This window comes from Tyto alba, unplaced genomic scaffold (assembly GCF_018691265.1).
Source record: "Tyto alba isolate M040663 unplaced genomic scaffold, T.alba_DEE_v4.0 Super-Scaffold_7, whole genome shotgun sequence".
In the NCBI taxonomy this organism is placed as follows: Eukaryota; Metazoa; Chordata; class Aves; order Strigiformes; family Tytonidae; genus Tyto; species Tyto alba.
This window is the reverse complement of record NW_024881328.1, coordinates 29,179,656-29,205,743: the sequence shown is the minus strand read 5'-3', so window position 1 is coordinate 29,205,743 and position 26,088 is coordinate 29,179,656. Positions and strand designations below refer to the sequence as shown.

General features: G+C 37.5%; 1 protein-coding gene across 3 annotated transcripts in view; it reads right to left on the bottom strand.

Annotated features, from left to right (window-relative positions):
* PARD3B (par-3 family cell polarity regulator beta) overlaps positions 1-26,088 on the bottom strand; it is a 432,753-nt gene that overhangs the window by 198,388 nt on the left and 208,277 nt on the right. For all 3 annotated transcript variants that reach the window (XM_042783978.1, XM_042783979.1, XM_042783980.1), the window contains exons 9-13: positions 25,589-25,728; positions 24,705-24,833; positions 11,814-11,999; positions 5,439-5,609; positions 21-150 (exon numbers count right to left, since the gene is read on the bottom strand). In XM_042783978.1, the coding sequence (XP_042639912.1) occupies positions 21-150; positions 5,439-5,609; positions 11,814-11,999; positions 24,705-24,833; positions 25,589-25,728 (756 nt within the window). The remainder of the gene's footprint in view (positions 1-20; positions 151-5,438; positions 5,610-11,813; positions 12,000-24,704; positions 24,834-25,588; positions 25,729-26,088) is intronic.

Sequence of the window (26,088 nt, the reverse complement as noted above, 5' to 3'; positions counted from 1 at the left end):
GAAGGATATCTAGAGACTACCTTTTGTTCTTTCCTGAGGACTGCATGTTACAAATTGCTGAAGAATAGTATCATTGCGTCGGGAAGCAGCTGCAAAATTATGACTCCCGTCAAAGGCTGATTTTTGAAAGACTCCCTGGTCTGAGCGTTCCTAAGAGAAAAACAGAACCACAGATTGTAACAAAAAAATTAAACGTTCAGCTATGCAGAAGATCAGCCATCACTACAGACAGTGCACAAATACAGTGAAATATGTGTTCACTGTACGCTGCTTACTTTCAAATGAGAAATTTGAAATATATCTTCAAAATTCCTATCTGTTTTTGCTGACCATGAAATAAGACAATATCTAAAGAAATAACAATCATTAAGAATGATGCACATAAACGAAGACTTTTTTTTTTATGACCCACAACTGGCTTCATTCAAATTCTCCATCTGGGAGGGCAGCTTGTGACATTGTCAACACAAGAACACGGGCAATGCCAATGGTATTTTTCTGCCAGCCAGCTGGTTCCCTTCTCTCAGAGACTGAGTGCATATGTTCTGATGATCACACACTAGAGCAGTTTTGCAAGTAAGGAGTTACACCAAACTCCCAAACGCAGGTCTTCTGGCTAGCAGCTAAACAAACTCCTGTCACACCTCTAAGTCAGCTTTTCTTTCGAGATATTTCCCACCCCCCATGCGTGCCATATCGCTTAATTTATTCTCCTGAGCAGTTGCTCAAAAGAAAAAAAGAAAAAAAAAAATAAAATCACAGTTTCTAAAACTGGGACAGACCCAGAAAGACGTTTCTGTACTTGTTATTCAGTGAAAACAGAAAACCCACACAGGGGAATATTATGGCTAGTTTTCAAAATAACCTTTATAGTTTATGTGATTTTATATCTTGTTTTTGAACGGGCCTCCAACAGGCTTCTATTTTTAAAGTGCATGTTCATTATGCCAGCAAATGTTACACTAAATATATCATTCCTTAAATTTCAGAGTCATATCTACAGAAGAAATGCATGTATCTAACCCATAGGATTTCCTTGTAAAATGATGCAAGAGTTTTAATGCATTGGCAATTGATTGCCTGCAAACCAACGCATAAGGACAGTGTTACATCACCTTGCAACATGCCGTTCAAGCTTAATAATAATAAATAATAGAAATAATATAATAACAAAAATAAAATAATAATGATACATTAATAACAATAAAAATAATATTAAAATGGCAAAAGATGCACCTCAGAACACAACTCAATGCTGGGATGCTCATGGTGACAACATGGCTACGAATGGAGTCTCAGTGCAGTATCGCTGCAGCACATGCAACATTCTCTCCTCCTCAGCAGTGCAGCATAAGCCATTTGAAAAGGCTATTTTGAACCTCTGTACAGAAACACACACACCACACAGCCACTGACAATTATGTTTCTTCTCTGTACTTTAGAAATTCTTTGGTTTACATAAGATGACTTACATCGTGAGGTCCACATTTACTACTTTCTCATGGATACTGCTAGCTAAATTAAGCCTTGTAACATCCAAACTACTGCTACATTGGAGATTTTACCCAGTGCGATAGGGAGTCTTAAATTAACAGCAACAACTGATCTGTTTTTCTAGCTCTTTGATAAATGACACAATCAATATCCCAACAACTGATCAGTAACCAGCCTAATAAGAGTATTCAGCTTATAAAACATAGCTGTCATGGAAGGCCTCCATTAGTGTCCTGACCAATAAAAACAATAATGCATTTCTAAACATATTCTCCCTCTACCAAGCTGAGATGCAATACTCAGGAAGTCATTCTGGGGAAAGGAAAGAATGGGCAACAACTCATTTCTGCTATGGTCTCCAGACTCAAATGGAATTACAATTGAACCTAGAGACTACCCTATAAAAATTAATTCCTGTCTAAAATGAATTTGATTCAATCAAGACCTCATTATGCATTCTTCATAGGGTATGAGTCAAGATTATTTACCTCTTTCATACATCTATTAACTAATCTATCTAAAATTCATATATCTAATATACAAAACTATACACTTAACCATACAAAGCTGTCTCGTACTTAGGTTAAGCTGATGTTTGATTGAAAGTTGTTTTAAAAAATTTTGGCTTTTGTTAAGTGAAGAAAACTTGCAGAAGTGAGCTTTATTTGAAGGTGAGCTACCTATCTTATGTCATAGAATCACAGAATCATTTAGGTTGGCAAAGACCTTTAAGATCATCAAGTCCAACCATTAACCTGACACTGCCAAGTCCACCACTAAACCATGTCCCTAAGTGCCACATCCACATGTCTTTTAAATACCTCCAGGGATGGTGACTCAACCACTTCCCTGGGCAGCCTGTTCCAACGCTTGACAACCCTTTCAGTGAAGAAATTTCTCCTAATATCCAATCTAAACCTGCTCTGGCACAACATGAGGCCATTTCCTCTTGTCCTATCGCTTGTCACTTGGGAGAAGACACCGACACCCACCTCACCACAACCTCTTGACAGGTAGTTGTGGAGAGCCATAAGGTCTCCCCTGAGCCTCCTTTTCACCAGACTAAAGAACCCCAGTTCCCTCAGCCACTCCTCATAAGGACGGTAAGCAGGTTATGAACACAGCCAGCCTTCTTGTTCTTCGCAGAAGAGACTTCTAAATTCCCAAAAAAGAGGGAGGTGTGTTCTCTTATTCATACACATTGTCAAAAGACAGTTGCTGTATGACAAGCATATTGAAAAGGCCAGTGCCGTCGCCATCCCTACAGCCTTGCGCACACATCAGCCTCTCTGCCCCACAAAGCGGGCACTAACTCACACCTGCTTGGCACTCTCAACACAAGTCTGCTCTGCTCCAGCTCCTCGGCTGCCTCCTCAGCTGAAGTGTGGAGCCAGTGCCCTTTCCAACCTTCTGGACTAAGGCAAGCTTTCTGTTAGGCTCCGTATTGCACGTACCAGGACGCTGGCACGTAACCAGGTTATGCGTGCATTTTTAATGGCAATTTATATGGTATTTTCCTCAAACATGTCAACTGTGCCCTCAACAAAATAAGGGCCGATGTCTCAAACTTCCACACAAGAATTGGGTTGCGTTTGTTTTGGTTTCAAGCTTCTAGGAGGGATTTGCTTTCACAACAGCAAAGGTATTAGGCCACCTCGCTAGGACACCATTACAGTATCCCCATTACAACAGCAGTGTTCCAAAACACAAATCCAAAACTGTCTGCAACTGCTGAAAGGTGAGATTTCTTACAGTGTTTCAAAACTTTAAACAACCTTCGACTTTCTGGAGGGAAGAGTCACGGGAATTACAAGGACAGCACTTTACAGAGAAGCTGTGTACCTATCAGAAGTAATGAAAGCTTACTACAGTGAAACAGCTTCCCGAAACCAGTACCAGGACCAACTCCAACTCCTTGGGCCAGAACACAGTCACTGCTGAAAAGGAATGAAATACCAACACAAAACCTCATCTCCTTCACCACTGTCTTACACAACAAGGTAGACCACGGTAGGCACTCACAATTCCTTGCATTGAGGTAGGCTTTGGAGCCCTAACTGGAAAACAGAACAAAAAGCCCCCTCCTCAATCCATCTGCAATCTAAAAAGAACAAGCAAAATAAGAATCACAGAAGGGTTTGGGTTGGAAGGGACCGTCAAAGCTCATCTAGTCCAACCCCCACACACAGCGAGTAGGGACATCTTCAACTACATCAGGTTGCTCAGAGCCCCGTCCAACCCGTCCGTGAGTATTTCCAGTGAGGATGCACCTACCACCTCTCTGGGAAACCTGTGCCAGTGTTTCACCACCCACCCTGTAAAAAATTTCTTCCTTATATCTAGTCTAAATCCATCCTCTTTTAGTTTAAAACCATTACCCTTTGTCCTATTGCAACAGGCCCTACTAGAAAGATTGTCCCCATCTTTCTTATAAGCCCCCTTTAAGTACTGAAAGGCAGCAATAAGGTCTCCCCAGAGCCTTCTCTCCTCCAGGCTGAACAACCTCAACTCTCTCAGCCTCCGAGGTATATTATAAATAAACCCCCATGTGGAAGTATGTAAGAGCTCAGCTTACTTTATAGCAAGACAACCCACCAAAGAGTGCACAATAAATGTAACATATACTTTATAATTCCTCCTTACAACACATAATGCTATGTCACATAGAAAAGGAAAGCAAAAATCTCTTTTCCTCTAATATATTCCAGAATTGCTAAAGAATATTTTTCATATTTTCCTGGCATGATTGACATCAGAGATGCTTTTGCAAAATGTTCCCCAACAAAGTTAGAGCATAAGGTTCAGAAAGTAATATACTTCTAAATCTCTTTCTTGATCAATCAGGGATGGTAGTAAATGAAACAGAAAATTATCAGGAAAATATTAAGAACTAATTATACTAAAAGATACTTGCATTCTCTTCCCCCCTCTGATATTTTATAAAAATATACCCACAAACATGGTTGTTCTTAACATTTTAAAGTGTTCCAGCAAATAAGAAGCTTGAAATAATCTCTTGGAATTGTATCATGAGATTTATTACAACCTTTTATACCACAAACCCAATTGTATGTATTTTTGTTTTAAGGAACTGTACAGATGTTGAAAAATTATTAAAATATTTACTCAAGGGTCAAAATGAAAACTGAGCTGAGTAGTAAGGGCAGCCGGTATACATACATATATGTTATCTATGTAAAGATGAAGATGGAGTTCATAAGTGCAAGCATAAAAGGGAGGCAGGAGAGATCATAAACCCAAGCTTTTTCAAAATAAGAGGTGATTGACAAACATCAATTTATATGATGTCTAGAAAACATAACTGTTCAAATTTCTTTCTTATTTTGTTAACTTAATTAAAGAAGTTTTATCTTAACTCAGAAACTCGTACCAAAGGGGTGGCCCTCATCTAACTGGGGAAAGGAATAAAAAAATATGTGGGGGGACTGGACAGGAACAGAAGACCACCAAAACAAACAAACAAACAAACATGGAGTGAATTAAAATACTGATGAAACCAAAAAAGCAAGAGTGAAGTAAAGTTCTAATCACACTAAGATACTGAGGTCTCTGATTATGACAACAAATGAAATCAGAAGAATTGCAGTTGTCTCTATCCCAGCAATTGCCTTGAGGAGGTAGCAGACAGTCAAAACTACATCAATACATTAATCTCAAATTAACAGGTTTTTGGGACCACATTTGCTTTTGTTCTAATACTTGTCGAATTAAAATAAGAAGCAACTTTTAGTCTGGTCTCAACAGGAACAGCAAGACCAGGAGATACCAACCAGAAACACTGTGTGAATCCTGACTCGAGGAAGCCAAGAATTCATTCTGCCAGGAGGAGCTCTCTGTGACCAAGACTTTAGTCATCATCTCCTATATGTAAAAACATGGGGACTGGAAAGACATTTATCTAATAAATGCATTTACTGCTTCACCTCTGTCTGCACCTCTAGTCTCCGGAGAACCACCAGCTGGATCCTCCCACGAATGTTCCCCTCCATGGACATGGAGCGCCTCAGTGTTTCCATAGCCTCATGATTTGACTTGCCCAGAAGTGACTCCCCATTTACTGCAACAAGCTGATCATTAACTCGCAAACGACCATCCTACAAGAAAAAATAAAAACAAAGTACTTCTTTTAAAAAAATCAAGAATTATTAGGTAGAGGTGCTACATACAGGAAAGCAAGACACAGACAATCAGACATTGTTCTCTAAAATTTAAGAAACAAGAGACTTTCCTTTAAAAAGAAAGATCTTTGTGTCCATTAATTGACCTTCTTTTTTTTTTTCTCCATCATTTACTACATTTTGGGAAGAGTTTCTAGGGAAATCGCAAACATAGAAGTGCATGCACACACTGCTGTGTCTCTTGCATGTACAATTTGATTTGTATCAATTCCATAAAGAAAATAGGAAAAGGAGCTTTTGGTTAGTTAAAAGGACCCACACCATAGCTGTTAGTATTTTCAGTGCAACTGTGAAGGAGTACTGCAACATATTTTCCATGCATTATGAACTGCTATTAGGGTCTGGTAAGAACCAACTCCAAAAATTTTGTCTTATAATCTCACTAGTGTCTATCTTGTCACAGTTACCATGCCACCATATGGGATAGTATTCTCAGTTCAGAATCATCATTAAGACTTAAGGATCCTTATTCTAATTAATGCCATCCATGTATTTTAACATCCAAACCTGCTGTCAATAACAAAATTAGGGTTGAGCCATATCAAGTAGCCTATGCTTTGAAAAAAGTAATTCAGTTTTATTGCCAAAGTTAACTGACACTTGTGGGTGTAATAAAATTGTGAACACTGCTATTTTGTGATTTAGGAGTCCTACTGCTGTTGTCACTATTATCTGTGATTTTTTTTTTTTTTTTTCATAAAAACATGTGCCATGGACTTTTCTCTCTTTAACAGGAAAATAAGGTATATTTAATTAAGAGACAAGAGTTTCTTTTAAAGCTTGTCAAGTTCACAATTATCAGGTTGGCAACAGACCTCAAAGAAGGAAAAGAAAGACTAAGAAACTGAAGACAGCCAATATAGAAGGGCAGTGAAGAAAGAATAGCAGCAAAAAAACCTGCATAGAAATACATTGATTGGTTAAAAAGAATCTGATTCATTCATAGACTCATTACATACTCTTCATAAGGCACTTCTCTGAACTGTTTACATATTTCATGCATCTGAGTAATCCAAAATATATTTACTTTTTGATTTTCATTTTTTCTATCACTAAGATGTTCAATTAACTATTCTGCTATTGCTGCCAAGTCTAAGTCATTTGTGCTCAAGTGAGTTACAGTAGCTGTGACAAACACAGCTTCCTTAAGCATTATTTTTGTTGGAACTGGGTATCATCATTACCATGGCAGAGTATGAATAGCCACAGAGCTGAAGAAGAGCAGCATGTAACAGAATCCAAAATAAACTGGGAGGGACAAAAAGATGGAGAGACAGAACTGGGAGACGAGTCACTCAATGAAGGAAGATGAAGAGAAATAAAACTTTTCTCAGGAGGATTTAGAAATGGACAATAGGAAACATCAATGCCATTTGGAAAAGATACTGAAACCTCTCCTACCTCTCAGTTGAATATTTCATGCCAACATAAATTTACATACAGCCAAAGTCAATAGGTTAGCCTCACCCTTTCTCTAAACACAAAACGATGCCATCACACATGCTAAAGGTTAGGGAGAAAAGAGTTAACATTGTTGAACAGTGAGTTTTATTATTTGCACATGTTGCAATTCCTTTGTGTTCTATCAAAATTTGCTGAAATGAATGGAGCCATTCATGGTAACAGGAGTTTGAGGAAAAAACATTGTATTTTTTGTGAGTTTCTGTAAGACTGAAAATTTTACAGGTCCTCATGTCCTCCTCCTATGGTCTCACAGGTCCTTGAATTACGTTTTTTCCTTTCTGTGGATAAACACCCATGTATAAATATCTGTTAAAGCTTCTTACTAAAGTATATACAAATACAATGGCAAATGCATCTTCTCATGACTACATCTCTGGACTATGCAACTGTCCTGAACAGAACGTGTGTTTTTAAATGAATCACTGCAGCCTCAGAAAGCTCTGAATTGGCCTGTTGTTTTAATTTGCCTTGTAATATTTCTGCATGAGACTTTGTATTTATTTATATTTTAATGATGCCAGTTCTTAAAACCTTCTTTTCATGCATCTCTCTTCTTCCCACACTGTTACATGCATCACTTAACTGCAAAATTCAACTTGAATTCAACACTTCAACCATGATCTGAGATAAAAGGGGTGCATGCTTTATAAATGCTGATCAACTACACTTGCTGTGTCACCTGTACAGCTGAACTCTGTTTTCACACATGCTCAGGTAAAACTTATTTCACAGAAACAAACTTTCAATTTTAAAATCTCGGGGGGGGTGGGGGGGGGAGGTGGGCGGAATAAAATTCCAATGTTTAAACAGTTTCCAAACACAGCTTTTCACATGACTGGTGTTATGGCCTGGTTTAGAAGCCTGAACCGCAAGACAATCTGCTTTGCTCAAAACAAGCTACATGTTGTTTTAACACGTTTTTTCTTTCATCTCTGAAAGGTAGGATTCTTTGTGGTTTCCGAGTAGGAAAACAACATTTGGCATTTCAGGAAAACAGTTTTCATATGCCATCTCCAAAACTGCAAGTGAACTATTCTAATAAAGGGTGAAGTTACTGTTCCCTTGCTTATTCAAAAAATGTCATTTTTTTAATGGAGACTCACAGCAAGTGGTAGAACATACCACCACATGGCTACCATATTCAGTCAGTCAGTCAGTCACAAGACTCTCATGCTTTTTACAGTAGAGCTGTGAGATGTAATGCCATGTTCTTCATGAACTTATGTTTTTAATCAAAACACACCTAGTTATTTCCCTTATCACATCAATGACATTTCTCTCAGAAGGAATTCCTTGATGGCTTTTACTGGAATCATTTGATTTCCCCATCCAGTGCACACAACAAGCAACATTTACTGCAACAGCACTCAGAAGCCCCAAGGAGTTTCAAGCTACACCATGTTTGATTTGAACAAATGTACATGAAGAAAATACTCCATTATTTCTAATAATGGCTCTGCTGTATTTCAGCTGCATTAAACAGCAAGTACCTGATCATCAGGAATACATCACAAGTGAAAAGCTAAGATGCCTTGAGATGAACAAGGTTGCTGAAATCCCTAAAGTTATGGGGAAAGATGATGCATTTAAACTTAGTCAAATGTTAGTTTTCTTCACATGAAAGGCTCTGCATAATTACAAATATTAAGTATTCTAGTAACCTCTTATCTTAGGGATGATAAAAAATAGACACTTCGAAAGTTACAAAAGAAGGTTAAGAAGGGACATAATGGTTCAATCAGCAAATGCAACTCTTTATTCCTGCAGGAGACAGTGCTAGAATACCAACTAAGAACATTAAAGCATTTTTACTTCTTTTGGTTTTGTAGCAACAGCAGTAAATAGGCACTGGGTCTTACTGTATGTAGTATGTATGATGCAAGATGCATTGATACTTTCTAAAACTTCTAGCTAGGACAGAAAGTCAGAGAGTAGGGAATTAAAGACTTCAACTTTCCCTTTTTTTTTTTTTTTACAACTTCCTTACCATTCTTTGCAATGCCACTAACACATCAGAGCTAGATTAATGTGTTCAAGTTTCGAAAAACACTAAAAACTATTGGCCCCTCTCAGACCTTTGGTTCAGAACAAACCAACCAAAATTGCATCTCATACATATCTTTTCATTCTAAAAAACACACTGGTGAAAGACATTTAATGTTTCCAAACCTTTATGCATTTGAAGGACTGAGCATTTATTTACTTCAGCAGTGAAACAAATGTGTTGAAGTTCGATGTATTACATGTTTTCTTTTGAAGACAAGTGGTGACTGCATAGACAAGGGGATAAAGCTCCCCCTTATATTAGCATGATATCACAAAATCAGCTCAAATTTTAAACTCTAAATGCATAAGTGAGAAAGTGAGAGAATTGTCATGTCAGTGAGCATTATGATTCCCTCCTGTGATAGTTTCCCAGGAAAACTTTGTACACTGAAAAGCAAATGCACATGTCTAAATCCATAATACTCCATTTCAGAGAGTTACAATGGATAGCATGGGAAAACACTCTGGACAACTACCAGCTGGAAAGAAAGGCTTTTTATTTAAAAACTTGCTACACAATGACATTTAAAATAAGGACATCTTTAAATATTTATGCACAAATATGTGCACAGTTTTTAACTTGATACAAGAAATTTTATTAATTGTTAATACCCACTGATTATGTTTTGTTCTATATAAAGGTCATTAGACAGGAGAAAGACAGCTGTTCTCCATACATATGCAACAGTAAACTCTGGTTCTTAAGACATTGCCAAAATGACTGCATTCTGTGAGTACTTGTATGAAACACATAGGAAAGATTCTCTGAACGGTTCTAGTTGAAGCTGGAGCCCCAGCTACTATCTCATTTGCTCTGGAGCCTACGCTCAGATCTACGACTACACAGTTCTAATTGGTGAAAGGGTTATAACGAGGTAGAGACTAGGTCACAGGACCACAGGTTATCACAAGACAAAATAATCTTCCAGTCATGGTGACTAACTGTGCCAGTTGCCACTTAGGTGTGAGCACAGAAGTCCTCCTTTATTAGCCTGCAGGCCCCTCAAGCCACAATTAAGTGCTCTGGAGTGAGTAACTATAGAGTAGAATGGTAAACATACAGAGCTAGGAAGAGTTGTCTTATGTGTCTCTGATGTGACAAGTCAGGTAGTTAGCCCACTAATGCTGCCGGAATATGGGTCCACAAGCTTTGCTATTCAAAACAATGAGTTTATTCATGGCAACATACACTGTCACTACAACTGGTGTGGACAATGACTCAGGGAACACAAGAGCTGGGAAAGCAAGGAGGGCAGCCTCATTTTCACTGTAAAATGAGTTGTAGTCTGTAGCAGACATGCATATAAATTGAGTTTTATCTAGCCCTAATTTGACCAATCGTGCCTTAATTCATTTCTGATATACATCAAGTAGATGAGCTTACTCACTTGTCATCTAGCCCTGAGTTAACAACGGACGGTGTTCTGAACTGCATGTACCAGGCTCAGTTACACTTGAGAAGACCCGAGCTTTGAAATAACTGTGGGACTAGGGCAGGTAAATAATAGAAGCAGGGAAAGTAGTAAGCATTCACACCAAAGCTAAATCCTTGATTATTGCTATTTATCAGCTGCTGTAAATAGATGATCATTGAAGTTTTAATGATGTGAATTGTCTTACTCAGCAGGCTGATGCCAGTAGAGGAATTTATATACACTGAATTAAAAGGTATTTTTACTGAAGAGAATTGTGGGGAATTTCTGAGATATCACAAGAGAAAAAAAATACATTATGGATCCACAAGAGTTAAATACACTAGCCCTGAAAGATTAAGACTTGTGCTTCTAATTCCAAGAAAGTTATCTTTTTAAAGTTTTACTTGGAAAAAAAAATGCAGTTAACATATCCTAAAGATTAGAAAATAATTCAAATACTTTTTAATCATAAAAACGAAAAACAGTCCTTGTATAGTCCTTGGAGGGAGCAGAACAATTCATAATACTGTCATTTACCAATTTAATATTACCAATTCAATCCACCTCAAGAACAATCAGTAACTTCTGTGCAATTGATGCCAGGCTCAGCCAAGTCACATTTTTACTAGAGTGGTAAAAAATATTTTGAATAAAAAAAGAAGGTAAATAATGAGCTAGCTTTTTATTTACAGCACAAACACATAATCCTTAACCTTACAGAATTGTCAATTTCTAATTTTTCTAAGTAAGTTTGTCTTTTGATTGTTTTTTATGGGTAGGCCTGTATCACTTTGGGAGGACCAAAGGCAGTGCAGATAGACAATAAATGTAGATATCTAACTTCTCTGTCACTGAGCCTATCAGCATGCAAACTTTCCCATGCACTTCTGTGGGGAAGCTGGGAGGCAGCCTGTCCCCATGCCCACGTACCCTTATTCTTCTACCCCTTCTCCGTTTCTTGCAGCATCCAAATGCCCCTCAAGGTTTCCACCAATTCACTTTCCTTGTGGCAAACCCTACCACACACGACACCAGAATCCTGGGACAAAATGTTAGTAGATTTGCAGTTCACCTCAAGGAATGAGTGACAAGAAGGTATTTGTTCCCAGAATGCTTATCAAATGACATTCGGTACTCAACATAGAAACGTTAGAATTCCGACGCAGCCATTGTCTGATATGTGTTTCTCCCATACCTTAAAAGCAGCACCTCCATGAATAACGGATTTAATAAAAATCCCAAGATCAGCTCCAGTCTCCCGAGACTTGTTGCCTTTTAAGCTCACACCAAGCCCAGCAGAGCCAGAATCATTCAGAGGAATCTCAAAGGTCAGCTGCTCTGTGGTTTCTGGAGAAAGAATACTGCAGTTTGGCTCTCCTTTCTGTTGGAGAAAACAAAGATGAAAATGTGGGTGAAAAGGGGCAGAGACAATGCATAACCTAGTTGTACCCATAGGCTCATATGACAAGAAATAGTCCTCTTTTCCAGAAAGTAGCTTGAAGAAGCAGCTGTATAACCAACAATGCATTTATCTGACATTTTGTCACATGATCTGCCCATTTTGTCACATGATCTGCCTTAAAATGTTATTTTTAATGATACCTAAGAATATGCCTAAATGGAAGGTAATATAGCTTAGTTCCACATGATATAAAACTGATGTCGCAGCAGAATATAAAGAAGACTTTTAAACACAGCTGCATTAAAAATGTAAGCCATAAAACTCTCAACATCTTTACATGCAGCTCACAAACTGTAATGATAGTTGTACTGTTAAATCCCATTCCCCTCTGAAAATTGAGTTTCATTCTTAAAAAATTATCCTTCCCTTAAACCTGACTACAGCAGGAAGCTGGTGTAACAAAAGTAAAGGGTGAGAATTGAAAATGTAGTAACTTATTCTGCACTAACTCCCTTTGTACATACTTTTAGTCTATAGAGGTTTGTTGTTTTTTGTTTTTTTGTTTGTTTTTTTTTTTTCTCATCTAGTATAGGTTGATCCCAAGATTCTTCCTAGATTAAATTGTTGTTTACAAGACTGCCAAGTCAAGTATCCATAGCTAGGGAAGATCAGAAAGAACTTTCTTTTACCATATACTGTATCTGCACTCTTGTAGGCTTATATGTCATTGGGGTAGTGGTGGTGTATATTTGCCTTTTTTTTTTTTTTTAAAAAAAAGCATGTTAGAATCATGAAATTAAACAAAATCAAATTCTTGCTTGAAATATTCATACTGGCACTCTAGAACTAGGAGAAAGTGATCTCCCACGGAGTAAAGCGTTCATGGAAAATATTAGTGGAAAAGACCTTATGCATCACGTCCCATTTTATTCCACTCTTCCTTCTCCATATAAATCTAAGACAATAAATTAGTTTATGTTTCTTGTCATTTGGACATTTTCAATTATTTGTAACAGTGGTGTTAAAAAATTAATAGGAAAAAAACTATGAAAAGGAAATACACAGACAAATACAAGTTGAAAAATATGACTGGGGGCTGCTTTTCAGGGTGTCGAAGTCTTATGTTAAATTATCAAGTAGAGGCCACATAGAAGGAGGAATGTAGTAGCTGGGCCAACCCTCCTTTCACCTAATGAAAGATCATATCCAGGGCCTAAGCTGTAGTACATACAGCATCAATGCAATTGTCAGAAAAGGCGCCAGAAGTACAGATGTTTTCTCAGCAGCCAGAGTAGTCCCATATATTCATCTATTATGCTGTCTGATCAACAAGAAGTATGATCGCAGAACTAAGAGCAGAAATTAATATCCTGAAGCAACAAAAACCTAGAAACAGAAACCGCTAATTATACTTTCATTTATTTCAGATGCCCTTTCACTGATGAGAAGCAGTTAGTGACTAGAAAGGAATCACGTGAGCCAGAGAGCTAGGACTATAAACTTCAACCCCAATACGCACCATGCTCAAACTGTTCCTGGAATGTAACTACATGATATTAAGTCAACACAATTTGACTAACTGCCAAATATAAAAATGACATAGCACCAACACTGACAATTGTCTTGATGCCAGCACTCATCTCCATACCTGTGTTATTCATTTCTGCTTTTGTCTTTGTTCACTAGAAGTAGACAGTTCTCAGTTGCAGATCTGTCACTTTTGTTTCTTAAGATGTGGATATAGAAACATCCTGAACTTAATCCCCCAAAACCTACAAATTCATACTTACTACTGTGAAGGATACAGAATGATAATTTGTAAACACATCTGCTCTGACTTCCTTCAAAAGAATCAGAGTAAGGAAAAAACACACTATTACTGGCCTTCTAAAATAAGCATTTTGCATTTAATTTTCTCAAGGTTTTAGACGAAAGATTTTCTGCCCAGTCTTTTTTTTTTCAAAATGCACATATTCTCACAAGGCGATTCAGAACTCTACTCAAGTGGCACATCCTGTCCAGATTTGGACAGAAGAAATCATCCTCAGTGTCCCAGACATGTGACGTCTCCTGCAGCCCTTCAGGACAGTCTATTTTGTATTAATTTCCCAGTCACCTAGGCAAGCAGTTCCCATGTGTTGCTGCCACTCTTCCACTTTAATCCATGGCAACTGCACCAGACTCTTGCCCCTTCTGTATGTCAATACTGTAGTTTTGTCTTAACCAATACCATGAGGAGAGGGTGTTATCATAGGACATTAAAACTCCCAGTGCCCATGCCTACCTTTACCAGAGCAGGTAAAAACTGCTTTATGTTACCTCAATATGAACACGGACTTCATATAAAGTTGAATTTGGTCACACTCAGACCCATTTTAATGGAGATGGCTGAAATTAAGACCTGGCACACAGGTTATTATTCTGTGAAAAAAACTTTCAGGGAAAAGATGGCACTATATTTTTGTCAAGAAAAAATGATGTATTTTTTTGTTAGCTTCTTTCTCAGGAGCATCTTCCCTGTTTCACTTTAAGCTCCAAGATGCGCATTAATTGCAGGCTAAGGACTTCATATATTTGTTAACACAAACTTGTCAAAAAACAAAGACAACAGGATCTATACACATCCCTCAAGCCAATATATGAAAATAAACTAGGCAAATCAGTCTGAATTTGTCAAGTGCTCTAATCAATACCATTCTCATTTGTTCTCTATTGCTCCTGTCTCTGACCCACCCGTAACACTAATGACAAGGCCACAGGCCCCCAGCTGTGCCCAGGGCCTTGGCAATGTTGGGAGCAGTGGTGGCTGTAGGAAGCAGGACGCCGTCCCCTTCTCTGCAACACAGGCACAGGCTCTGTAGCAGCACTGTGCTCTGCTCCAGCCTTCAAGAAACAAGCTGGATGGATTCCAGAGGACAGCAATCTAATAACCTTGTTTAACCTTGCAAAAAAAAAACAAAAAAAAGGCTAAAAGGGGACATAATAATAGCCTTCAAAACACTTTACAGTAGCATCTTCCCCCTTTTTCTTTGCAGGCAATTTTTGACATAAGAAATAACTCAAATAGCAGGCAAGGAAATGTCGGTGAGTCTCAAAGAAAACCTTTGCCCTCGATATCTGGAGAAAAAAGACTAACTAGGTGGTCACTAGAACTCTTCCACTATAAACTTACTAAGATAAAGATATTACCCATAGTTTTTCAGTATTATTTCTGATACAAATAAATTGTTAAAAGCAGAGTAATAATAAAAAAAACGTATCAGAGTTGTTCAATGTTCTACAGTATTTCCCAACCTACCAGATCACTGCATGCCTGGATGTGTTATCTATCAAACATTAAAATGTATTCAGTAGGACACCAGACAAATACAGTAAATTTTTGTCAGTATTTCATTTCCTCTGCTTTCCTTAATATCTAATTGGAATTCATAATGTTTGACTACCATTTTCCTTGCTTCAATACTCTGGGAAACAGATCATTTCATCATACAAAAAACTTTGTAAGTTTGAGTTTAAAAAACAGCTGCTTTTACTTATTAGTGGAGAACTCTCTAATGTTCCTTAAAATCCTTCACAAATGTTTCTTGTTCAACACAGTCCAATTATCATAAAAATCTCTACCCAAGATCCAGCAAAAGTTGATTTAAAAATAATGCTGAACCTTGTTTAACAGTGCTATGAAATAATTGTTACCCGTGAGGGATGGTGAATGACATTTCAATGATTTCACAGGGGTGGGTAACAGGAAAGGAGATGCACATCCACAAGTCAGTGATTAATTCACTGTAATATCATGTAAACTCTGTCTTTATTCCCTTAAAATTTTCATTTGCTATTTGTTGTATGGCATCAGATAACAAATGCCTCATAGTCAGTCTATAGCATCAAGACTCTGGTACAAATAAAAGACTGAAAACTTTTCATTGTGGGAGAATGTGAGAAGCAGCAGAAAGGAAGAAAAACAGAGGAGAACTAAAAAGGGATGAACAGAACCTAGAAGCTTGATTTTATCCCACACTCGCTAAATAGCTTCAAATTATTATCCTGATGTTAGTGCTCTTCCCAAGGAATGCCTTTGCACTGATGACCAGAAAGAGCTCCTACTATCCTTAAATTAACAACAGCTCAACAACTAACTGCTTCATTTGGGCAACTAATTTAACGAGTGATGGTCCCTGTTCCTAGAATATGCAGGTATGACTATTAAATGCTGCTAGAAATTCACAGAGCTGGATTCCCACTGCCTCTATTTCCCTGACTTTGCTAAATCATTATCCCAAGACAACAATACTTTACAATAGAGCAAGCACCATCAGCTGAATTATGGGCTAGTAAAGGAACTCCTCTCCAATGCACTAAACCTTGAATTCTATTAGAAATACTTCTTACCTCAAGATCATCCTAGAATCTGATTTCACTCAAACACAGAATGAATTAAATGAACTGCAAGATAAATATGTTTCTATCCCAGGAAAAACTTACAGTTTAATGTTATAAATTACCCAGTCAACAATCATGTCGTGTATTTTCCATGACAAATGTATCACACCTCAGCACTTCAGGAACTACATGACAGTATATCACTGAAGTTAATGCCTACTGCAGACATAGGTAAGTAACTCAATGGTACTATAATAAACAAGAAATCTTCACATAAATTGAAGTCCAGATAGCCAAGTAATGAGACCTCCAGATGGCTAGAGATTTGAGATGGCCTGACCTGTATTTTTCCTTTAAGATGGGTACATTGAATAGCAAAAGGGATTTTAAACTTAACAGTGAAACAGGTTAAAGTTGGAAAGAAAATAAAAATAACAAACTTGAAAAATCAATCTCCATTGCTCACTTTGTCCTTGTGAAGCAGGTCCTTCCTTCAGCTTTGCTAAATCTTAGCCCTTAGCTTTCAATGTCTTCCTCAACCGCAACAAACTGTGAACAGTCCCCTCTAGATACGCACATCTCTCTTCCTGATCCCTTCTGCAGCCTGATGTTTTTTCCCTAATATTTATAGGAGTCTGCCAGCCTCAACTCCTGCTGCAAAGCTCCCTTTTCGTTGCACCACCCAGCACTCTAGATAGTTCCTGAGCTCTCTCAACTGATTGGGGAAGACAATGATCTCCTCTCTTTCTCCAGGTGGTTTCTCTTAGATCAGAATGCAGCAGTCAGAATAAGGCTAAGAGGCAATCTTTCTGCTTGCTGTCCAGAGTCAGCCATTTAACAGATTGGAGCAAACAACCGAAGAGGTAACCATCCCTCACAAGGGAAATCAGCACATGAATGTTTTAATCTACCAAGATACCTGCATGGAACTTCAGTAAAATCAACTGACATTCACTGAATCACCACAAACCAGACCGAGAAGTTCAGAAGAGTTTATATGAGGGTGAGGAAATATAGAGTTTGCTACATTTAAGAGCAGGAAGCCCTAATAATATGCACTAAATAACATCCAGCAATGGAGATTGAAAACCTTTATCTAAGGGTCTCAGGATACATTTGATTAATTGATGTTCTGCCAATGAATTTATTTAATTTTTTAGAAGCACATCTGTACCTCAGGTCTATGATTTCTTAACTAAAAGGCTATAATATTCTTAAAACAACCTAAAGCTTCACTGATGCGTAATTCTCACCAACAAATTCTGCATATTTTAAAGAACAGATGGAATATACTTTTAGCCAATTTCCCTTACTCCTACAGCACACAAAAAATGCTCAGTCACCAGTACAAACAGAACTGTAACTGTTGAAAAAAGTACTGTGCATTGTATCCTTCCCCTTTCTACTTAGTCCATGGTTATATCTACTCAATATTGTGTCAATCCTCTGTCTACCATGGGACACCACTTTGAATTAGTCCTTTTATTTAATCTTGCAACGCCTGTTCTCATTGACCATGGCACTTTTGATCTGTGGATTTATGATAATCTAATGCAGATCTCTCACTGGAAAAAGCCTTATTTATCCCTATTGTTCTTTTGCCAAAAAAGAAGCTTACAAAAAGAATTAGCTCCCACTTAAGGCAGGAAGGAAATAGCATTTGTTTAACACAACAAGAGACCTTTTCAGTACCTGTCTGGTGCCCTTGACCAACACACTATTATGGTCTCTCAATATGCTGGCTGCCCCTTGCCTGGCTGCTCATTTCTGATAAGAGATGCCAACTCCCTGGAGTGACATTCAGAGCCGAGAGCAAAAGGCAAGAGACCCAGGAGGGTTATTTTCAAAGGCTTACGAAGGAAATAAGACATTTACATGGTTGTGCAATTATTTTTTGAAAAAAAAAACTGTAAAAGTTAAAGAGCAGCACTTAAATTGTGGGACCACATAACTATTATTGGCAGAAAAGCCTGAAAAGAAGATACCTCCTTATTTGCACTATTCTCTATGTTCCTTCCAATAGCTTAGCCAGAATTAAGAAATACTTTGCTGACAGCTCAGTAATTCACTCACTGTAAAATCTACACTGTATTTTGCAATAGATATACGGTAATGCTCTTGAAAATAATACTCAAAGGTAATGCACTGCTATAATCTTGTCACAATCTGGTAAATAACTGAAGTCATTGCTGCATGTATTCATCTTTAACAGTTCTGACAGATGCTTTCATATTGACTTCTTCAAAATCATCTGTTTTCCGCACTGCAATAAAAACTAAATGGTCACTAATGGCACACCCTGCTAAGACAAAAAAGCCAATAGTAAATCCATGGAGATATATTATACTGTAGTTGAAATACTTTTTACATTAACACAGTACACTACAAATTTATGTCATATTAGATAGAATGGTTCTGGTCTGAATTATGTAGATTCTCTGACATTACAGATTCAAAAACTGACAAAACTAGATTCAGCTCTTCATCCAAGGTAGACACATTGCATTTCCCAGTTTACTATTTGATGTCACAGGATGCTTCAAAAATGGAGATTCTCCAGTTTGCTTGACATGGCTGTTCGAGATCCCATAGCAAGTTTTACCCAAGAAAATGGTTTGTCCTTGCAAGAGTTTTGCAATTGCTCTTCACCTTTAAAAAACTGCAGTCTCACTTAAGCTTTTAAGTTACATAACTGTAGGAAACACAGGGAGAAAAATTAAGTAGTTCAGTCCTCAATCAAGGTATGCCCCACTGTGAAACACCCATTTTCATTCCACGTATGGGGTTATTCATGTGCTTAAGCATCCTACTGATCTGAAACCTCATGCAGTTAATATACCTTGCCACTTAGATCCTAAAATCTCACCACTCATGAAGATGGAATGAGGTAGGGTTCCTCAACACAGCTGTTTTGAGTAGTAATCATGTGGGTAAATACAATATCTCATGAAAGGAGTAGCATTATTTGTCTCCATTCTCACTTTTTCTTTGCCAGCAGCAGAGCACCATCAAAGGCTTTTGCAGGCAATGAGTGCTATGACCAGAGCTTTCAGACCACCCTTTTACGGTTCCTTGTATTTGCTGGAAAATAGGGAGGGTGGGATCTGAAAGATGAATTATTGCTGGATCATAACACTTTGGCGGTCTTGACACAGAAAGCAATAGTAGACCAGATGCAATAAGGACTCTGAAGCCCCGAAAAGGCTGACTACCACTATCACATGGAAAAACACAGAAAATATGTTTCCTGTGTTGGTAGTTATATTGGCACTTCACAGCATATGAGAGCTCATTCTGCCATTGTAAAATTGTTGGATTTGGTTTACTTACTAAAAAAACAATCACTTTTTAAAGATACATGAAATATTCAAGCAATTTTTCCCCTTTGGCCAGTTAGGGAGTCGCACCAAAACCTGGGATAAATAAAGGGATACTTTTTGCCACACCTTCTGTTCACTGTGACAGGAAAGACTGTCATGTTCCTTCTAAATAGTGATCTCTTACTGACTTTTATAATGAGCACAGTAACTAATCAACAAACCTCAGTGCACAGTTTCCAGTACTCTAAGCTGTCATGAAATAGTAACCATCTTCTGAAATACGTAATAAAACCTGGAAACATTTAAGGGGCTGCACTAAACGTTTTCACTCTAAAAAAGATATATTTGCGTAGACATGATCTACACTCATTTCTTATCTATTCTAGATAAACAATCTACAGGCCCAAAAATAAACACTTCCCTTCAAAAGTTCTTGGAAAAAAACACAGAAGTTTTAAAAATCTACATAGTTTATAAAGTTATTCAAGATGAAAGGTGCCATGTGTATTCACAATATCCTTCTCTTCCTTATGCAGAACAATTCAAGAACTGAATCTTGTTTATGTTATTAAAATCCAATATAAGTATATTTACTTTTTTTCTTCCTATCAGATTCTTCTCCCTTTGAATAGAGATAACACAACAGAGAATTGGTACTTGCTGGAATCACTTTCTGACTGAAATTATTCGATCATTTCTGATTAACTGAGCACTAGAATCACTGGGTTGACTTACAAATGGTTAAATCTAGATTGAAATTTCACCTATTATTTTCTGCACATAAAAAGGCAAGAAACAATTAAAAGGAAGTAATAGAAATTAAGCTTTGAATATTAAAAACAAAAAGGACAAGACTTTAGGCAAGCAAGTTCTCCTTCAGGCATAGAAGTTCAAGGTAGTAGAAGGAATTAACTAGGGGAAGACTGAAACATAAAAGTTAATCACATGGTAAGCAGAAAAAATTCTTAATTGAACTTGCTACTCATCCTGCTTCCTTCTATCCTGTATATTACATGTTTAAAAAAAGACTCAAAGATCAACTGCAACATTATATATATTGTTTCTTTCAGCTTTTGTTGTAAAAATTTTGGTTTATTCCCTTTCCACCTCCATTCTTCAGGGATCACTGAATATGCCAAGAAACCACAGAAATAGTGATTACAGTTGGAACTGGTAAGTCAAAGCTATCATTAAAACAAAAAATAAAGCATATGCAAAAGCTTACACTATATATGTCCTCTAATTTAAAGAAAAATGCATCGAAATATTTTCAGTGCTATATTATTTCTGGCAATTTCAGAACAGGCACATTCCTCTGCTTATGTGTGTCATATCCACTATCCTGAAGGCTCATGAAAAATAACAAGAATAAAGAATTGTATAGGGTCACGGCACAGCATGGGTTATGCCAGAGCTATTGTCATTCAAGTAGCTTTGCTTGTTTTACTTACTACCAGAAAAGGGGTAGTAAGTGATCTTTATATCATTATTAAAAGAAATGGCACCTTCAGATCACACATTTTCCCTGGAGAAAAAACAAGATGCAACAAATACACATGATCAAAACATTGTATTCTGAAAACACAATAGAACGATAGCCACAGTTTGATGTGTATTCCATTTACGTTGATAAGAGCTAGAAAATCCAAACTTGTGCAGTCAAGTGAGTTTTTCTCTGTAATATTCACCATCCTTAAGAAAACAATCAGCATTACACAGTTTAAAACCCAAATGCACCTTAAGGAATGCACTAATCACTGGCCACTCAGTAGGCTGTGGTAATTAACCTAATCAAGATCTTCCCCTGAGTTTTGGAATCAGCTCCTTACTCAGCTGCTACATTGTCAACAGCTGGCATGAATTACAGGGAACATTTGGCTAACTGGATAATAAGGAGGACAGCCTGTGGTTGGTCCAAATTCTACTTCACTGATCTGCTTCAATTTTTTAAAAAAATTCTCATTAGATCCTCCTTTTCTTTCTTTGAAAGCAATAACAACACTACAAAGATTGTGTTTTCTATTTTATCCCCTAATTATGAACCAACAATGTAACTGTACAACTCTCAGATGTTGCAAGGGCTAGTGTAACTGAAGCCTCAGTTCCCTGTAATTTAATAATGCCAGTTTACAACACTGATTCATCCTCACCCATATCACATCTCTCTCTTGACTGGCCTGGTAAAGGTTTGCTACTCTGAATACATTTTTCTACTTGATAGCAATTTATCAGCATAGATCACAGCAACCAAACCCCCAAACTCTGCTCTCATTTAGCTTACTGAAAAAAAAAAAAATACTTGTGAGGCCAAGCCTTCTCAAAACCACAGCTTTGTTGTGAGGTAAAGTCAAACTATATTATTACAGACCCAGGCAACCAAATATTACTCACTGTTACTTTGTTACATTACTTGCTTTGTGCCCATGCAGCTACCAAATTCTCTCCAGAAATAAATGTAGGAACGCAGTTCTAGTGGAGCAACATGCTCAAAAGAGGTTTTGTGCATGGTCTCTAGTGGGTCCAACTTCCAGAGGCATCTTTTTCCTTCAACAGGTAACAGAAGCTAAAGCTAACAGTGTCTCAGATTACAGTCCCTGGAGAAGTGCTCAAATCAAGAACAAGTCTGATTTAAAGCAATTATCCTGTTATTGCCAAAACCCCCAAGTATTTAGGTAAACTCTGCATGCATGTTTCATAGAGCATTCAGTTACAGCTGTCCTTGAAAAATATTGGATAATCCCCCGCCTTTCCTTCCTAAAACAAACATTAAAAGTGCTGGCTTTTTTCTCCTCTCTGATCAAAACAGCACTGCAACTTTTGAGGTAGCAGAGGATTAGTGCAATGTAATGTCATGGCTAAAGCTAAAAACAAACAAAAAACTAAAACAATTTTCATTTACTTTTTTTAATCTTTGCTGAGAGTATTCTCAGACATCTCATGAATTCTAACAAGCATCATGTTAGTATCAACATCTGGTAGCTTAGTGGTATGGTAACCCGCATTTTTGCAATGAGCTACCAAACAGATGTTGCTGAAAGGCTTTTTTAATTTAGAAGGCCTGCTTCCATAAAATTATCTAATGTATTTCAGTAACTCACATTTGTATTATATTGTACTTGATTGGGATAACAGGAAAAACAGAACAGTATTAGAATTCACACATCATCACTGCTACAGTGAGGACCATCACTTGTGCATCATTCTTTTGCAGAGAAAGCAATCTAAGCGAAGGTCAAGCCAGCAGAATAAATGTGGCTACTTTCTGGATTTCAATCATGCCAGTCATAAGTAAGTCACTTTTTGAAAGGCAGTTAATCCTTGCTGTAGGGGCTAGGATTTAATAGCAGGCAACTGTGGCAGGTAAAAATTATAAACAGCTTTTAGAGTATTCCAGTCTTTTATACCCACACACAGTTACAGTGGTTTCCAGAGAATTTGTACTATGACAATAAAGAATAATGTATGAAATTGGAGGAACAGGAGAGAGAAAAGAACAATACATACTTTTTTTTAAAGTAGATTTTCCAAGTAACGTGTTTTATAAATTAAAAAACCTTCAAGAAGAAAATTATTGATGGGTATCCTTTTCAAAAAATAAGCTCTTATTCAGAAGAGCTGGTGGAAGAAAAGAAATCCTAAATATAATAGATAATTTAGTACTTGCAGGCTCAGAAATTTCCCTCTGATCCACACAGACACTGACTCTACAGCTCAGGGCTTACTAAACAGAGCATCACAATGACTGACTTTGGTGCTTTGGGAATCACTGACAACGAATGCCCAATTACAGGGCTGAAAACATTCTACCATTATACTCAAAGATTACACAATAAAAAAGTAAAATGAAAACAAAAATAGTTTTGTTTTGACACTTCACAATTGCTCTACTACAGGAAAAAAGTGGGCACCAGTGGCACAAGAGGAAAGGCTCACATGAGACAATCTCAACTCCCCTCTAGCTTCTTATCTTTCCACAGGCAACAGAAACCCTTACCTCAACAAGGTTCAGCTGGTAATAAGGAAAGAAGAGGAAAACTGTCAGCAGTGTTTTGTGGGGAAACAAAGTGGAGGATTTCTATGGAAGATCCTGCTAGCAGTCTAAAGCAAAAGAAAAAGCAAGAAGGTGGCATCTTAAGAAAAGAATGAAGGTGGTTTATGTTCTTTAAAGGAGATAAAATGAGACAAAAGCAGGAAATGCTGTCCTTCCCTTATCCTGAGAACTTCTTAATGTAAGGTCAAGTATAGCCATTAATCAAGATAAGGAAGAAGCAACCAAAGAGATGACCTTCTTTGAGGGGAAACAAGTATGTATCAGATAGCACTTTTACACTGATATAGTCATCCTCCATGTATGTGAGAGAAAAGAGAACACAGTTTCATGCCAGTATTTAAATTAAAAAAAAGAAAAAAAAAAGTGAAAATTAAGCACTTAAGATAGAACAAAATCAGACATGAAAGAGCCTATTAAGTCAAAGACTAGCAGCCACAAAAAGCTTCCAAAATTTGTGAGGAGTGCAATGGAATTCCATTCCTCACAACTCCTGCAGTCTGGCATCTGGCTTAGGAGATGCGTCTCCTGGGGGCAGCCACCCTCACTAGTTTGTTACTGATAAGCTGCAGGACTCATTACATGCACTTTAAACTTCTGGTTTAAGTTTGTTGCTTTTCTGAAAGCGAATAATCCATTTTCAGTCATTCTTTGCCTCACAGTTACAAAATTAATTTACAACATTCCCCTGTGATTTATATTTATGATGTCATTTGGGGACGAAAAATCAGATTGCATGGAATTGCATCTGAAGTAGATAAAAAAATCAAGTATCCCTCAAAATCAGATTTAACTATAAATACTTCTCAAACACAAGGCTTATACAGTTACCCTTCACTGGCTTTCTCAGCCAACAACAGTTCATTTCTATCTCTTCGGCTAGTTTTAAAATACAGAATTCTTTCAATATCATGCTTAAGGAGAAAACGAGTTTACCAGCTCTCGAGGTAGAAAGGCCTCCTCCTGACGAGCTACAATCAGACAGACAGTTTCCCCTTGCTTTGTGCTCCTCAGCATAGCTACAAGCTCTTCCTGGGTCCTGCCAGTGATGTCCCGTCCATTCACCTACCAGACACGAAAGAAGAGAAGATGTCACATCTGTGAGTATGACTGCCTTTTGTCATTTTCCCCTCACATAACACTTGTGTCATCCAGTGACTGAGAGTAAAGAAGAATTAGCAACAGCTACCACACTGTCTCCCCCTCTGGCCCTGCACAAATCACTTAACCTTTCTTCCCCTCATTTTCACCATCTGTTAAAGCAGCTCTGTAGTACTTACCCACCTTGCAGGGGGTTTGTGAGGCTTAATTAGTTTGTAAAGTGCTTTGAAGATGAAAGTACAGAAACAAGACCTAAGTATTAAAACTGTTTACCTTAAGAGCTTTTTTGAGGTTAGCAAGTAGAAATAACCCAATCGATTATGAGATTGTAAATCACAAGATAGCTGAAAATTTTAAACAGACTGATTTGAGCAAAATTGCCCTAAAATGAGCACTTATCCACCCCAATATTAGTCAAATATCTTTGGACATGGCTGAAGAGGCAATACATGTTTTGTTTCTAAGCTGATAAATGTATCTGCTTGAAGAACCAAGATGTCATCAGGCCTCCCTTGTTCAAACATCCCATGGACCCTTGGGAAAAGAACAGTAAAATACTTGTTGACGAATAATACAAAAACCATGAGACTCTCTTTTTTTAAACCAAGGTCAAGAATTGTGATTCCATACATCAGTAGTATCTGTAAGGAAATAAATATTTATGCCAAAAGCAGTGATCAATACTTAGCAATGCAAGTACAATGGATGTTTATCCTAACCTCCAGGATTCTGTCTCCTGACTGCAAACGACCATCTTTTACTGCTGCACCTTTTGGTAAAATATTCTTCACAAAAATTGGACCAGGACCATGTACTGAAGAGTCTCTGGTAACCACCGTGAAACCAAGTCCTTCTGGACCTAGAAGGTCAGATAAAGAATTCCCAACATAAATGTCAACTAGCAAATGATCATTAAATGTAAGTAAACAACGTCAGCAACATATCACAGACACTCATTCAGGTTAGCTCTTAAAAAAAGAAAACAAACAAAAAGCTGTAAACATGAGCCTATTTTCTGCATGGTCTGTAGAAGAATTCTGTAGATGTCAGAACACATGCTGAATTCCTCCTACAACAGCTACAGAAGGAAATACTTCTGGATAGCCCACAGTAACACAAAAAAAACAAGAACTCTCATTTTAAATTGTTTACCTTTTCTCTAGGTGGTTTAGTGTCAGCCTTCAAACTAATGTCAATAGTCTTTGAAACAAATCAGAGC